Consider the following 17,858-nt stretch of genomic DNA (forward strand, 5'->3'; position numbering starts at 1 on the left):
TCTGTTTATTGGGGGCATCTGGGTGGTTCCATCAGTTTAGTGTCTAACTCCTTATTTTAGTTCAGGTCTTGATCTCAGGGTCGTGAGTTCATGTGTTTGGCTCCATGCTAGGCCTGGAGCCTACTTAAAAAAAAAAAAAGAGTCTTTTGTTTGTTTGTTAATTTTGCTTTTTAGATTCCCCGTGTGAGTGAAAGTGAAAGGTCTTCCTCTGTCTAACCTATTTCACTTAGTATAATACCCGTGTTGTCACAAATGGCAAGATTTCATTCTTTTTTATGACTGAGTAATATTCCATTATGTATATACCACTTCTTCTTTATCCATTCATCTATGGATGGACACGTGAGCTGCTTCCTTAGTTTGGCTATGGTAAATAATGGTGCAATAAACATAAGGTTGCATATATTCCTTGAAATTAGTGTTTTTGTATTCTTTGGGTAAATACCCAGTAGTGTGATTACTGGATCAAATGGCAGTCTTATTTTTAATTTTTTAAGGAAATTCCATACTGTCTTACATAGTGGCTGTACCAATTTACATTTCTGCCAATAGTGCATGAGGGTTCCCTTTTCTCTACATCCCAACACTTGTTGTTTCTTGTGCTTTTTATTTTAGCCATTCTGACAGGTGTGAGGTGATATCTCATCATGATTTTGATTTGCATTCTCCTGATGATTAGTGATGTTGAGCATTTATCATGTGCCTGTAGGCCATCTACATGTCTTCTTTAGAAAAATTTCTATTTGCATTATCTGCCCATTTTTTAATCAGATATTTTTTTTGGTGTTGAGTTGTATAAGTTCTTTATATATTTTGGATATTAACTCCTATGGATATATCTTTTACAAATATCTTCTTCCCTTCAATAGGTTGCCTTTTTGTATTATTGATGGTTCTCTTTGCTGTGCAGAAGCTTATTTTGCTATAGTTCCCATAGTTTATTTTTGCTTTGTTTCCCTTGCCTGAGGAGACATATCCATAAGTATGTTGCCAAGGCTGATGTCCAAGAGATTACTGTAAGAAATTACCTGTGTTTTCTTTTAGAAGTTTGATGGTTTCAGGTCTCACATTTAGGTCTTTAATCCATTTTGAGTTTATTTTTGTGCATGGTGTAAGAGAGTGGTCCAGTTTAATTCTTCTGCATGTAGCTATTCAGTTTTCCCAATACCATTTATTGAAAAGATGGTCATTTCCCCATTGTAAATTCATTTTTTAAAAGATTTTTATTTATTGGTGTGTGAGAAAGAGAGTGAGCCAAGCAGGGGGAAGGGCAAAGGGAGAACCAGATTCTATACTGAGCAGGGAACCAAACATGGGGCTCAATCCTAGGACCCCAAGATCATGATCTCAGCCAAAGGCAGATGCTCAACAACTAAGCCACCAGGTGCCCCACCCCATTGTTTATTCTTGCCACCTTTGTCATGGATTAATTGATCATGTGAACATGGGTCTGTTTCTGGGCTATCTGTTCCATTGATTTATGTGTCTATTTTTGTGTCAGTATCATACTATTTTGATGACTATAGCTTTGTAATACATCTTGAAATCTGGGATTGCAATACCTCTAGCTTTGAGCTTCTTTCTCAAGATTGGGCTTTGACTCTTTGAGGTATTTTGCAGTTCCATACAAATTTTAGGATTATTTGTTCTAGTTCTGTGAAAAATGCTGTTGGTATTTCAATGGGGATTGCACTGAATCTGTAAATTGCTTTGGGTTGTATGAACACTTTAATAATATTAATTCTTCCAATTCATGAGCACAGTATATCTTTCCATTTGTTGTGTCATCTTCTATTTCTTTAATAAATATCTTTCACCTCCTTGGTTAAATTTATTTGTAGGTATTTTATTCATTTTGGTGCAATTATAAATTGAACTGTTGTTTTTCCATTGTTTAAAGAGAGTATTCATTGATCTCCATTTTATTAGGAAACTTTTAGAGAAAGAATGTTGAATTCCATCAACTGCATATTTTGTATTCATGGAATGATCATGTGGATTTCTCCTTTGACCTATTAATACAGTCATATCATTGGGTTTGTTAATATCAAGTCATCCCTGTACTCTTAGAATTAACCCTTCTTGAACAAAAAATATTCTTTTGATATGTTGCTAGAGTATGTGGGCTAATATTTTATTTAGGTACCAGGAAATGCCAATACTCAAATTTAGCTCAGTAGCAGTGCCATGGCTGCTTGTTTGGAGTGGGCCCTTAGTCAGTAAATGGGAACATAGGAACACAGTTCAAACTTCTACAGAGAGAATTGGTTACACTTAATTAAAGAGAATTCCTGTTTCTGGAAAGATCAAGTAGACATACTTTTTCCTATTCCTCCCACTAAGTGCAACCAGATATCATATATATAATTGATGTTATATATAGAACAACTATAAGAAGGCTCTGAGAGATAGAAAGAAGACAGACCAGCTAGGGACCTTGGGATCTGAGAAAAGACATGACAGTAAGTTCCTTGGGTTTCCTTTTGTCTCATATATCCCGAACGTGAAAATGAAGAAGTCAACAACCTGGAAATGCCAGTGATGCAGTCAAAAAAGCCTCAACAAAACCCTGCTCTGTCTAGCCAAAGGACCAGGAAAGGGACAGTCCAGGAAGACAGAAAACTTTTAGATAAACATCACTCTACTTTAGTCAACACTACAGAAAATAATACCCCCTTCCAAACCCAGCCATGTCAGCAAAGGCTGAGTGGGGTCCTAGACTCCCACCTTTCTAACACTGTAGTAGAATGCTGCAATGATGTCAGAGAAGGTCAGATAAAGAAAGAGGTAGGAGTTTCATCCCCAGTGGCCTGAAATGAGGGTTTCCTGTAGTGTCAGTGGGAACTGCATGGGGAGCCTGAGCTTCCCCTCAACAGTAATATGATACCGTAATGCCTTCCCCCTGAAGTAGTGTCAGAAGAAACCTAGTAGAGAGTTAGGACTTTCACCATTATCCAGTAGTGATAAGGCCTCCCCTGCCACAGTGTCAGTAGAGATCACATGGGGAGCCTTTCCCGTGATGTCTCCCCTTGGGTGTCAACAAAGACTCAGTGAGGAAACTGGTGGAGGTAGAAGCTACCTGACAGTAACAAGGCAGTGATGAGGCAGCATCTTCCACATCCCCTGTAGTATGGAGTGAAAAATAAAAGAACCTAACTAAAACAGAAGGTTTAACTAAGATTCAGAGTTGAAAATCACTCATCATACCAAGGACCAGGAAGATCTCAAACCAAATGAATAAAAGACAATCGATAGATGACAGTACTGAGATAATAAAGATGTTAGAATTATCTGACAACGTTTTAAAAGCAGCCACAATAGAAATGCTTCAGTGAGCAAATACAAACATGCTTAAATTTTTTTTGAAAAAATGGAAAGGCTCAGCAATAAATATAAAAAGATATAGTGAAAAACCCAGAAGATATAAAGAGGAACCAAATGACCATTTTAGAATTGAAAAAAGTAGTAACTGGAACAAAATAGCTTAGTAGGTGAGCTCAATAGCAGAATTCAGAGTACATACAGAAAAAAAGAACTGATGAACTAAGAGATAGAACAATAGGAATTACCCAATTTAAACATCAGAAATAAAATAGACTGGAAAAAAAGAACAAACAGGACCTTAAGGAACTAAAGGACTACAACAAAAAGCCTAGCATTTGTGCCAGCAAAGTCCAACAAGGAGAGGGGAAAAAAGGCAAATCTAAAAACGTACTTGAAGACTCATTATGAGGCCACCTGGGTGGCTCAGGGGTTGAACATCTGCCTTCAGCTCAGGTCATGATCCTGGGGTTCAGGGATCAAGTCTTGTATCAGGCCCCAGGCAGGGTGCCTACTTCTCCCTCTGCCTATGTCTCTGCCTCTCTCTGTCTCTCATGAATAAATAGTAAAATCTTTTTATTAAAAAAGGCTCATCATAATTAAACTTTTGAAAACTAAAGACAAAAGTTCTAGAAAACAGCCATAGAAAAAGATTTTAACCATAGGAAGAAAACAACTAGAATGATAACGGATTTGTTATCAGAAACCATGGAAGCCAGAAGAAAGTGATAGAGTATTTCTTCAGTGCTGAAAACAAAAAACAACAACAACAAAAAACAAAACAAAACAAAAAAAAAAAACTGGCAATCCAGAATCCCACACCCAGTGAAAATATCCTTCAGGAATAAAGAAGAAATCAAGACATTCTCAGATGAAAAACAAACAAAAAACTAAGAGAATTTGTTTGGTAGACCTATCCTTAAAAAAATGACAAAGGAAGTTTACTAAACAGAAAGGAAATGATGAAAGAAGGGAGAACATTATAAGCAAAACCATAGGTAAATGTAATAGATTTTCTTTATCTTCTGGAGTTTTCTAAATTGCTTGATGATTAAAGCAAAAATTATATGATCTGATGTAGTTCTAAATGTATTAGAGGAAATATTTTAGACAATTATATTATAAGCAGGGAAGCGTTAGGGATGTAAAGGGAAAGGTTTCTGTACTTGAACTAGTGAAATGTTAATATCTGTAGACTGTGATAGGTTATATAATGTAATACCTAGAGCCACTACTACAAAAGCTATACAAAGAATGTACCTTAAAAAACACTATAGGTAAATCAAAATGAAATTCTAAATATGCAGGAGAAAGAAAAGAGAAATGAAAAACACAACAAACAGAAAACAAAAAATAAAATAGCAGATGTAAGCCCTAACATATCAGCAATTACATTAAATGTAAATGGTAAAAAAAAATTAAAATGGTATAAATATATAAATTAAAAGACAGATTGGTAGAATGTATTGAAAACATAACCCAACTATATGCTGTCTATAAGAAACATACTTTAAATACATAGGTTAGTTTATTTTTTTTTAATTTTTATTTATTTGTGATAGTCACAGAGAGAGAGAGAGAGGCAGAGACACAGGCAGAGGGAGAAGCAGGCTCCATGCACCGGGAGGCCAACGTGGGATTTGATCCCGGGTCTCCAGGATCACGCCCTGGGCCAAAGGCAGGCGCCAAACCGCTGCGCCACCCAGGGATCCCCATAGGTTAGTTTAAAGTAAAGATTAAACAAAAGAAAATAAATAAAGATTAAAAAGAGGATGTATCATGTATTCATACAAACATGAATAAGGGAACAAAAATTCTGATTCAAAGGGGCACATGCACCTCAGTGTTTATAGTAGCATTATCAACAATAACCAAATTATGGAAAAAGCCTAAATGTCCATTGACTAATGAATGGATAAAGAGGATGTATACATACATACCACATACATATATATACTGAGTGTATATATATATACAGTGTATGTATATATATGTATATACACTCAGCTATAAGAAAGAATGAAATCTTGCAATTTCCAACAATGTAGAAGGAGCTAGAATGTACTATGCTAAGTGAAATAAGTCAATCAGGAAAGACAAATACCATATGATTTCACTCATATGTGGAATTTAAGAAACAAAACAGAATATACGAGAAGGTGGGGAAAAGAGAAATAAACCATAAAGGACTCTTAACTATACAGAACAAACTGAGGGTTGATGGAGGAGAGGTGGGTGGGGGGTGGGCTGAATGGATGATGGGTATTAAGGAGGGCACTGGTTGTGTTGAGCACTGGGTGTTATATGTAAGTGATGAATCACTAAATTCTACTCCCAAAACCAATATTCCACTATATGTTAACTAACTAGACTTTAAATAAAATTTTGAAGAAAAAAACCCAAGGATAATAGAAGGTCAGCAGGACTATTTGGTGTAATTGGATTAATATACTCTTTATGAAAAAAAATATATATACTCTTTATGGACAGTTCTCTTGTCTATAGATTGTTTGGAAAATTGTTAATCCATCTTTCAATGGATTTCAAAAACTGTGGCCTAAAGACTTGTGGTGATTTTGGGGGAGATTTTGAATCTAAACCCAGGGTACCTATACAATAGTCAGGTCCACTAAAGTTCCAAGTAAATAATCTGTAAGAAAGAAGAGTCCTTTATGCTAGAATAAAATGATGTTAAATGGCAGTAAATAAATAAAATAATAAAAATAAACATGAATAAAGGAAAGCAGGAATAGCTTCAGAGCAAAGAAAATTATCACAGGCAGGAAGGGACATTATATAATGATAAAAGGATCAATCCACCAACAAGACATAAATAACAGTCCTAATTGTGTATGAACCAAACAGAGCTAGAAAATATGTACAGCAAAAGCAGACAGAACAGAAAGGAGAAATAGACAAATCTGGTTATAGTTCAGTACTCCTCTTTTAGATTGATTTTCAATGGAAAACCAGTGAGAATATAGGATAACTCAACATCATCATCAACCAACAGGATCAAATTGATATTTATAGAATATTCCAATCAACAACACAAGAACACACATTTTTCTCAAGTGCTGATGGAACATATACTGAGATCAATCGTATTTGGGCCACAAAACAATCTCAAATATTTAAAATAATTGAAATCACACAGAATGTATTCTCTGACCACAGTGGAATCAAACTAGAAGTCAATAAGAGAAAGATAACAGGAAAAGATCCAAACACTTGGAAACTAAACTACATTCTTCTAAATAATCCATTGGATGAAAGAGGAAGTTTCAAGGGAAATTTTTTAAAACTACACATTGAACTGAATAAAAATGAAAATACAACACATTAACATTTGTGGGACAGAGGTACAACAGCAGTCATGATTCCAGGGCTCCCTGCTCAGTGGGTAGCTTGCTTCTTCCTCTCCTGTTCCCCCTTCCCCCTGCTTGTGCTCGCTATCTCTATCAAAGGAATAAATAAAATCTTTTCTTTTTAAGATATTATTTATTCATAAGAGACACACAGAGAGAGGTAGAGACACTGCAGGAGGGAGAAGCAGGCTCCAGATGGGGAACCCGATGCGGGACTCAATCCCAGAACCCCAGGATCATGACCTGAGCCAAAGGCAGATGCTCAACCACTGAGCCACCCAGGTGTCCCAATAAATAAAATCTTAAAGAGAGAGAGAGAGACAGAGAGAGAGAGAGAGAGAGAGAGAGAATATCTAAGGGGAGAAAGGAGCAAAATAAACCCAAAGAAAAGATAAGGAAAGAAATAATGAGCAGAAATCAATGAAATTGGAAACAGGAAAACCGTGAAAAAAAGAGCCAAAATGATCAATAAAATTGACAAACCTCTATGAAAACTTATGAGGAAAAAAAGAAGATAAAAATGACCAATATCTGGGCAGCCCGGGTGGCTCAGCGGTTTAGCGCCGCCTTCAGCCCAGGGCCTGATCCAGGAGACCTGGGATCGAGTCCCACGTCAGGCTCCCTGCATGGAGCCTGCTTCTCCCTCTGCCTGTGTCTCTGCCTCTCTCTCATGAATAAAAAAATAAAATCTTTTTTAAAAATGACCAATATCAGGAGTAAAATGGGAGAGTCCTATAGTCTCTGCAGATATGAAAGGGATAATAAAGAAATATAGTATAAACTGGATGCATCTAAACTTGGCAACTTAGACAAAATGGATTACTTCCTCAAAAAACACAAACTACCATAGCTTACTCAACATGAAATAGATCATTTGAGTAGCCCCATAACAATCAAGAAAACGGAATTTATAATTTAAAAACCCAAAAATGAAATCTCCAGGCCCATATAATTTCATTTTAGTAATCTAACCAAATGTTTAGGGAAGAATTAACATGAACTTTACACAATCTGTACCAGAAAATGGGAAGAGGAAACACTTCCCCCATATTTTCTATTGTGATAAAATAGATCACTGTATTACAGTGGAAAAAATTACCATTTTAACCATTTTTAAGTGTACAATACAGTGGCATTAGGTACCTTCACTATGTGTATGACCATCACTACTATTTATCTCTAGAAATTTTTCATCATCCTAAACAGAAACTCTCCATGCCTCCTACCCCAACCCCTAGCAACTCTATTCTACTTTTTGTCTTTATAAAATTGCTTATTCTAGGTGCATGATGTAAGTGGAACCATTGTATTTAGTCTTTTGCATCTGGCTTTTTCGTGTGGCATGTTTTTAAGGTTCGTCTATTTTTTTTTATTTCACTCCCTTTTATGGCTGTATAATATACAATTACAATTACAGGGGCAGCCCGGGTGTTTCAGTGGTTTAGCACCTGCCTTCGGCCCAGGACCTGATCCTGGAGACCCGGGATGGAGTCCCATGTCGAGGTCCCTGCATGGAGCCTGCTTCTCCCTCTGCCTGTGTCTCTGCCCCCCTCTCTCTCTCTCTCTCTCTCTCTCTTTCTCTCTCTCTGTCTCTCATGAATAAATAAATAAAATCTTAAAAAAATAATAATAAAAACAATTACAATATACAATTTCACTCCCTTTTATGGCTGTATAATATACAATTGTGTGTCTATCCCACATTTTGCTTATTCATTCATCCACCAGTTGACATTTGAATCGTTTCCACCTTTTGGTTACTGTGATAATGTGGTAATGCTGCTATAAAAAATCAGTGTACCAATATTTGCTGAAGTCCCCACTTTAAATTCTTTGGGTTATATACCCAGAAGAATCCAGGAATTGTTGGGTCATGCAGTAATTCTAGGTTTAGTTTTTAAAGGTACTACCCTACAGTTTTTTTACAGTGGCTGCAAAATTTTACATCCCTGCTAGCAATGCACATGAGTTTCAATTTCTCTACATCTTTGCCACCACTTGGTATTTTCTGGGTTTTGGATTTTGTTTTGTTTTGTTAGAAAATAGCCATTCTAATGGGTGTGAAGTGATATCTCATGGTTTTGATTTGCATTTCCCTAATGATTAGAGATGTTGAGCATCATTTTTGTATGCTTATTGGCCATTTGTATAGCTTCTCTGGACAAATGTAGAACAAAGTTCCTTTGCCTACTTTTATTTCAAATTTTTAAAATTGTGGTAAAATAGGGGCACCTGCATGGCTCAGTCAGTTGAGGATCGACTCTTAATTTCAGCTCAGATCATGATCTTGGGATTGTGGGTTGGAGCCCTGGGTCAGCCTTGTGCTTAGTACAGAGTTGGCTTGGGATTTTTTCCCTCTTCCTCTCCCTCTGCCCTTCCCTCTGCTAGCATGTATGCATGTGTGCCCACAGGCTCTCTCTCTTTAAAATAAAATCTTTTTAAAAAATTGTGGCAAAATATACATAAATTTACCACTTTAAATCTATGTGTATAGTTCAATGATACTATGAATATTCATATTGTGCAATTACCACCACCATCCCTTTCCAGAACTCTTTTTATCTTGAAAAACTGAAACTTTATACCTATTAAACAATACCTCCCTATTTCTTCCTCCCCTTCTCCCACCCTTGGCAATCACTAATCTACCATTTGTATCTATGAATTTGACAACTCTAGGTGCCCCATATCAGTGGGATCATATGTTTGTCCTTTTGTGTCTGGCTTATTTCACTTAACATAATGTCCTCAAAGTTTATCAATGTGTCAGAATTCCCTTCATTTTTAAGGCTGAATAATGTTCCATTGTATGCCACATTTTGTTTCTCCATTCATCCATTGGTGAATAGGTGGTTTACTTCTACTTTTTGACTATTGTGAGTAATACTGCTAAGAACATGAATGTGCAAATATCTTTTTGTATCCTTGTTTTCAGTTATTTGGGGGTATATATGCAGAAGTGGAAATGCTAGATCATATAATTCTTTTTTTTAGTATTTATTTATTTATTTTTTTTTAATTTTTTAATTTATTTATGATAGTCACAGAGAGAGAGAGAGAGAGAGAGATAGGCAGAGACAAAGGCAGAGGGAGAAGCAGGCTCCATGCACCGGGAGCCCGACGTGGGATTCGATCCCGGGTCTCCAGGATCGCGCCCTGGGCCAAAGGCAGGCGCCAAACCGCTGCGCCACCCAGGGATCCCAGTATTTATTTATTTAAGTAATTTCTACACTCAACATGGGGCTCAAACTCATGACCCTGAGATCAAGAGTTACATGCTTTTCTGACCAAGACAGCCAAGTACCCCTCACATGATAATTCTGTGTTTAATTTTTTGAGATACTGCCATACTGTTTTTTACAGCACTCGCACCATTTTACATTCCCACCAGCAATGTACAAGGGTTCCAATTTCTCCAGATCCTTAGCAATACTTGTTATTTTCTATTTTTGTTTGCTTTTGCATGGTAACCATCCTAATGATATAAAGTGGTGTCCCATTGCGGTTCTGGTTTGAATTTTCCTGTTTAGTGATGTTAAGAAATTTTCCTGTGCTCATTGGCCATTTACATATCATTGTCTGTATAAGTCCTTTGCCCATTTTGAATTGTTTTTTTTTTCTTATTGTTAAATCTTAGGAGTCCTCTGTATATTCTGGATATTAATCCCTTATCAGATATGTGACTTGCAAATATTGTCTTCCATCCTGTGGGTTGCCCTTTCACACTGTTGATTATGTACTTGATGCACAAAAATTTTAATTTTCATAAAGTTCAATTTGTTTATTTTGTTGTTGCTAGTGATTTTGTGTCATATCCAAGAAATCATTACCAAATCCAATGTCATGAAGCTTTCTGTGTTTTCTTCTAAGAGTTTTTATAGCTTTAGTTCTTATGTTCAAGTATTTGATCCATTCTAAGTTAATTTTTATATATATTGTAAGGTACAGGTCAAAATTCATTCTTTTGCATGTGGATGTCCAGATTTTCCAGAACTATTTGTTGAAAAGAATCTTTTCTCCATTGAATGATCTTGGTACCTTCACCAAAACTCCATTTCCCACTTATGTGAGTTTATTACCATGGTCTCTATTTTATTCCATTGGTCTTTATGGCTGTCCCAAGCCAGTTCAGCTGTTTTATTACTGTATCTTTGTAGAATATATTTTAAAAGTAAGCTCTATGCTCAACATGGGGCTTGAACTCATGACCTCAAGATCAAGAATCACATACTCTACCTGCTGAGCCAGCCAGGCACTCCTGTATAACAGGAGTGGAAGTATGAGTCCTCCAGGTTTGTTCTTCCTTTTCAAGATTGTTTTGGCTATTTGGAGTCTCTTGAGATTCCATATAGATTTTAGGATGAATATTTCTATTTCTACAAAAACATCATTGGGATTTTGGTAGGGATTGAACTGAATCTGTAGACCACTTTGGGTAACATTGTTATTGTATCAATATTTTGTCATCCACTCCATGAACGGAGGATGTCTTTCCATTTATTTGTCTTATTTAATTTCTGTTAGCAATGTTTTGTAGTTTTCAGTATATGAGTCTTTCATTTTACTGTTTGAATTTATTCCTAAGTATTTTGTGATGCTAATAAAATTGAGTTGTTTTCTTAATTTTCCTTTCAGGTTGTGTATTGCTAGTATATAGAAATGCAACTGGTTCTTGTGTGATGATTTTGTATTTTGCATTCTCACTGAATTCATTTCTTAGTTGTGGCTTTTGTGTGTGCATATGTAGAATCTCTCAGCCTATGAGATCACGTCATCTGCAAATGAAAATAACATTACTTCCTCTTTTCCAATTTTGATGCCTTTTGTTTTTTCTTGCCAAATTTCTCTGGCAATAAATGTTAAGTACTAAGTTGAATAGAAGTGGTAAAAATTGGCATCCTTGTTCTATTCCTCATCTTCGGGGAAAAGCTTTCAGACTTTCACCATTGAATATAATGTTGGCTGTGGGTTTTGCATATGTGGTTTTTATTACATTAAGGAAATTATATTCCCAGATTTTTGAGTGTTTTTATCATAAATTTTGTCAAATGCTTTTTCTTCTGCATGAGCTGACATGATCATGTAGGGGTTTTCTCCTTTATTTTATTAATGGGGGTATATTATATTGATTGATTTTTGTATGTTGAACAATCTTTGCATTCTGGGAATAAATCCCACTTGGTCATGGTTCGTAATCCTTTTAATATGATGCTGGATTCAGTTTGCTAGTATTTAGTTGAGGACTTTGCATCAATAATCATAAATTATATTGATCTATATTTTTCTTTTTCTTATAGTATCTTTGTCTGGTCTTACTATCAGGGAAATGCTGGCGTCATAGTATGACTTCTCAAGTATTCTCTCCTATTCAGTTTTTTGGAAGAGTCTGTGAAAGATTGGCATTAAATGTTTGGTGGAGTTCACTAATGAAGCCATCTGGTACTGAGCTTTTCTTTGTTGGAAGGTCTTTTGATTACTGATTCAGTCTACTTACTAGTTGTACATCTATTCAGTTTTTCTATTTCTTCCTGAGTCAGGTTTGGTTGGTCATGGGTTTCTAGGAATTTGTCCATTTTATCTAGGTTATACAATTCGTTGGTGTACAATTGTTCACATAATTGTTTTGTAATACTTTTTATTTCTGTAAAACTGGTGATAATATACCCATTTTTATTTCTGTAATTTGAGATTTTGGTAATTTGAGTCTTCTCTCTTTTTTCCTTAGTCAATCTAACTAAGGTTTGTTTTGTTGATCTCTACAAAGGTTTAACTTTTGGTTTTGTAGATTTTCTCCACTATTTTCTTAATATCTATTTATCTTTGCTCTAATAGTTAATATTTCCCTTCTTCTGCTAGCTTTAGGTTTAGTTTGATTTTTTCCAGTTACTTAGGTATAAAGCTAAGTCATTGATTTGAGTTCTTCTTTTCTTTTTCTTTTTAGATATTATTTACTTATTCATGAGAGACACAGAGAGAAAGAGAGAGGCAGAGACACAGGCAGAGAAGCAAGTTCCATGTAGGAAACCTGACGTGGGACTCGATCCTGGGTCTCCAGGATCACACCCTGGGCTGAAGTCCGCCCTCAACCGCTGAGCCACCCGGGCTGCCCCCTTTTTTTTTTTTTTTCTTTTTATTTATTTATGATGGGGGAGGGGGCAGAGACACAGGCAGAGGGAGAAGCAGGCTCCATGCACCGGGAGCCCGACGTGGGATTCGATCCCGGGTCTCCAGGATCGCGCCCTGGGCCAAAGGCAGGCGCCAAACCGCTGCGCCACCCAGGGATCCCCCCCTTTTTTTTCTTTTTAAGAGTAGGTGTCTAGCGACGCCTGGGTGGCTCAGTGGTTGAGCATGCCTTCAGCTCAGGTCATGATCCTGGAGTCCCCGGATCAAGTCTCACGAGGGCTCCCTGCATGGAGCCTGCTTCTCCCTCTGCCTGTGTCTTTGCCTCTCTCTTTCTGTGTGTCTCTCATGAATAAAATCTTTAACAACAACAAAAAAGAGTAGGTGTCTATAGCTATAGATTCCCTCTGAATATCACTTTCATTGTATCTCATTTTTGTATACTATGTTTTCATTCATTTTTGAATATTTCTAATTTCTGTTGTGATTTCTTCTTTGACCCATGAATTTTCTAGTTTTATTAATTTTTAGCCTCAATCCATTGGAAAAAATACTCGTATCACTTTGATCTTTTAAAATGTATTAAGACTTGTTTTGTGGCCTATTATATGGTCTATCCTGGATAATAGTCTATGTAAGTTTGAGAAGAATGTATACATTATAACATGGAGTGTTATGCATTGTTAGGTTAAATCAATTCATGGTGTTATTCATGTCTGGTTCTCTGTTTCCTTATTGATCTACTATCTGACCTATCCATTATTGAAAATGGGGTACTAATGTATCTTATCAGTTTACCAGACCCACTGTAACAAATATCACAAACTAAGGAGGGTTTAAAACAAATTTTCTTTTCTCATAGTTTTAGAGGTAGGAGAAAGTCCAAACTCAAGGTGTCACCAAGGCCATGCTTTTTCTCACAGTTCTAGAGACAGAGTCTTCCTTGTTTCTTCTTAGTTTCTGGTATTTGTCAACAATCTTTGGCATTCATTGACTTACAGATGCATTGTTCCAGTCTCTGTCTCCACCATCACAAGGCATTCCCCTTGAATGTCTCTGAGTCCCTGCTTATATTTTTATAAGAACACAAGTCATTGTGATAGGTCCACCCGAATCCAGCATAACCTTATCTGGACTAATAACATCTGCAAAGACTCTATTTCCATATAAGGTCATATTCATAGATATCAGGGGTTAGATTTCAACAAATCTTTTTGAGAGTCTTCATTAAATCCACAACAGGTGGAATCTTACAATTGCTGATGACATTTATAAAATATATTTAAACATTTCTAAAATCAGGATGCATTTTACAAATTGGAGGTATCAAAAAAAAAACAAATTGGAGGTATCTAAGATTCTGTGTAGCATATTTCATAATGTGAGCATTGCTCTGAAGAAAAAAAGAGTGGCTGACAAGTGTGTGGGAGTATGATGTTTAGGTTGAGTGGTCAGAGAAGGTTTTTTTTTTTTTTTTCTAATGCAGGTGACATTTAAGTAAAGAATAATTACTTAGAAAGAGCCAGTTATGCAAAATCTGGAGCAAGAGTATTTCATTTTTTAAAAAGATTTTATTTATTCATGAGAGACATACAGAGAGAGAGGCAGAGACACAGGCAGAGAGAGAAGCAGGCTCCATGCAGGGAGCCCGATGTGGGACTGGATCCTAGGTCTCCAGGATCATGCCGTGGGCTGAAGGCAGCGCTAAACCGCTGGGCCGCCTGGGCTGCCCGCAAGAGTATTTCAATCAGAGGGAGTAGTAAGTGTAAAAGCCTAGAATTGGAAATAAATTTGGTATGCTTAAGGAATGGGAAGAAAACTAGTCTAGCTAGAGCATGTTAAGGAAAGAAGAGGTAGAACAAGAAAAGTATGAGGAACTTACTAACATTAATAACATAATAAGAACTTACTAACATTGAGAGTTTAGACTATGTCATTTCTGAAGGTAGATTGTGCATGAGAGTAAAGTTACCCCCAAAGACATTTGATACTATAAGCAAATACTTTCTAGTTTCTATACCACTACTAATCCTTTATTTGGATCTCTTTGATCTGGATATGGAAACAGATTCTTGTTGGACTCAATATTTTGGAAACTCACCTCTTTTGTGAGTTGTGATCTTTATGTTTTTTGAAAAATAACTTCTCAACTTTGTGAGTGTTAAAATACTCATTGCCATTTCTTCACTAAAAACTAAAGTCTTCTTTATTTCTCTTGAAGATGCAAGCAAAGTATTCAGTTCTTGAGCAAAATCCCACTGTAGAAACAGAGTCTTATTCTCCTAATTTACCGGAAAGGTGAGTACAATTTTACACACCTCAATGTTGTCTAATTGTGTCGGGGTGGAGGGCAAATGTCATGCTGATCACCCATTGTGATGGCTAGGAAGAGGCCTCTTTGGGGTGTGATGTCATTATTACTGTCTTTTTGTTTTAGTGACATAAAAGAAGCAAAAATGATGAACCAACAGAGCAAACAAAGGCTAAGGGTAAAAAGCGCAGAAGCTTCTTCCTTTGAATTCAGGACTTCTGACATCAGTGAAAAGGAAGGGTTAGTTTTGCACCCTGCTGGACAGAGCAGTTCTTTTGACCTTTTGGAGCTAAATTGTAGTTGTAACAAAAATGCCGATAGAGCCACAGAGTGGGAGACAAAAGCATTTCCAATTGCTGGGGAGCCTCTTCAGAAGCATCAAAGTTTGGACTGGAGCTCCATTTTGTTTGGAGCATATCCAAATTCTAAACCTGCAGATGTAGCAGGAAGATATTTTAATTCAAAGAGGCCGATAATGAGGACCAAATCAATTCCCTTTGAACTGATACAACAGAGAGACACCAAGGAGCTGGATGTCAAGGAACATGCTTCTTGTTTGGAATCTCAACCACGCAACTTTTGTCTTGAGCAGCCTCAAAAAGCAATGCATGTTTCTTCAGCAGAACTGAATTACTCGCTGCCATCTGACTCTCAGCACCAAATGTGCAATACCTCTGATGCAAAGTGGCAGGACTCTAGTGCTGTTGATGTATATTCTTACATGTCTTCAGAAGATCCTTATTTTTTATCATTGTCACCAAGTAGTGCTGGTTCTAAGATGTCTCTTGATTTACCTGAGAAGCTAGATGGAAATGTTTTACCTTGTTCTTCATTGCCAACATCCTCCACAACCCTTTTTTCTTGTTACAATTCACATGATTCTTTAGCACTGAGTCCTCCAACTGATGATCCCCTACCAAGCCAAGAGACAGCAGTAGTAGTAGGTAAGTTATCTTTAGAAGTTTATGTGGAATTTTGGATTTCACTCTGTTTCTATAGATTTGGTTTCTCTCAGTCTCCTCCTTGTCTTTCTCTGCTTTTGTCTCCTTCTTCCTTTTCCTTCTCAAAGAAATACATTCCAGAAATGTTTTACTGATGTGGTAAGTCAAGAAGTAGCAATAACAAACATGTAATAGTGGTGAAACAGGCAGCAATGGAGGCATTCAGATCTGGTGCAGGATCTATGCCAGCAAGGGTGCTTCTAAAAAAGGCAATCCCCATTCCTTGGAATGTATCAGAGGTCCACAGTTTACCCTTAATATCCAGAAGCAACTTCCAAAGGAACAGCAGAAAGGATCTGATCCACAGTACCACGTGATCATCGCTTCTCGGCCTTTTGGCTAAGATCAAGTGCAGTACCACGTGATCACTGGGGACTTTTATCACACAACCATGTGGCTGCACTGAGTTGAACAGATCGCTAAGAATTGAATTTTCTTGCTGCAGCAGTTGGAACAGGAGGATCCCATCCTGTGTAATAACGTAGTAGATGAGAACATGTATTTGGTATCCTGTGTAGGACTTTAATCTTATATACACCATTACTTTCATACTCTTTCACTTTCAGAATTCTGGATTTTTGCATATTACGCATATTGTTTTTGTTTTATTGAGTGGTTTGAAAGTAGAAGTAAAAAAAAAAAAGTAGAAGTAAATATCCTGCTAGAGATGATCATAATAGCTTGATATGGAAGAAGGTGAAGAAAAGAGCAAGTTTAACTCTCCAGGTATATTATCAGAAATTTATTTATTTATTTTTTTATTTTTTAGAAATTTATAAATAATATTTTACTTTAAGAGGAACTAAAGAAAGTTTTTTTTCTATAACATTATTTATTGTACAGCGTTTCTTAATAAGATAGACATGTGGATGTATAGTTTGTTACAAAAATATTTCATCGGATCTAGTTCCTTATTTATTTTATATACTTTGATCTTGTTTTATAATTTAAAGGATTTTTTTTTTAATATACCCACAATACCTTAAACTTCTCTGAGCATAATCATTAAAATCAAATCCCATCTTTAAGGATTGTAGCATCTTGACATGTGTGCCACCTGGTGGCAGTTTCTTATAATAGCATTTGAATTTTTCTGTAAAAATTCTCAATTTTTCTGTAGAAAAACAGAAAACTTTGTTATGCCATTGTTTTGTAAAAACCTAGTCTTCACTGTAAAATGAAGAAGAGCTGCTAAAATCTTTATAATACCACCCACTCTGTAACTGAATCCTTGGCATATTTCAAAGTGCTTTATCATGCTTTATTGTTTTCTTCATAAAACAAAAGGGTTATATAGAAAACAATTCAAAACTTCCTGAATTAATATCATGTTTTCTATTATCTTAACTGTGACTCAGTAAAAAAACTTTTGGACTTTTAAAAGAAATACTAAACTTTGAAGCAGCAGAAAACCTCCTAGGTTTGCAACTTAAAATGGAAGAATTTATTTTGCTTTTCCCTTGAGTAAACACTTACCAACTTAAGTATTGTAATGATGCTTGATGGGCTTTGGAATATAAGAATTTCCTTTGGATTTTTCTAATTAAAAATTGTGGTTGTATTTCTGACACTTTGGATAGCAACCCCTCCTTCGATGGATGATGAAGTACCCCCTCCACTTCCTGAACGGACTCCTGAATCTTTTATTGTGCTGGAGGAAGCTGGTAAGTACAGTTCAGTAAGTGTAAAATAAAGTGTGGATTAACCAGAATACTTCTCAGGTCCTGCCAATGTTCC

General features: G+C 36.3%; 1 protein-coding gene and 1 long non-coding RNA gene across 5 annotated transcripts in view; one reads left to right on the forward strand and one right to left on the reverse strand.

Annotated features, from left to right (window-relative positions):
* The window catches only part of LOC144280612 (uncharacterized), an 86,272-nt gene that overhangs the window by 49,667 nt on the left and 18,747 nt on the right, over positions 1-17,858 (reverse strand). The gene's annotated exons all lie outside the window — the stretch shown is intronic.
* The window catches only part of PTPN22 (protein tyrosine phosphatase non-receptor type 22), a 60,014-nt gene that overhangs the window by 25,353 nt on the left and 16,803 nt on the right, over positions 1-17,858 (forward strand). For all 4 annotated transcript variants that reach the window (XM_077842809.1, XM_077842811.1, XM_077842810.1 and 1 more), the window contains exons 12-14: positions 15,031-15,107; positions 15,247-16,064; positions 17,702-17,785. In XM_077842809.1, coding sequence (XP_077698935.1) covers positions 15,031-15,107; positions 15,247-16,064; positions 17,702-17,785 — 979 coding nt within the window. The remainder of the gene's footprint in view (positions 1-15,030; positions 15,108-15,246; positions 16,065-17,701; positions 17,786-17,858) is intronic.

This window comes from Canis aureus, chromosome 12, assembly GCF_053574225.1.
Source record: "Canis aureus isolate CA01 chromosome 12, VMU_Caureus_v.1.0, whole genome shotgun sequence".
Classification (NCBI taxonomy): domain Eukaryota; kingdom Metazoa; phylum Chordata; class Mammalia; order Carnivora; family Canidae; genus Canis; species Canis aureus.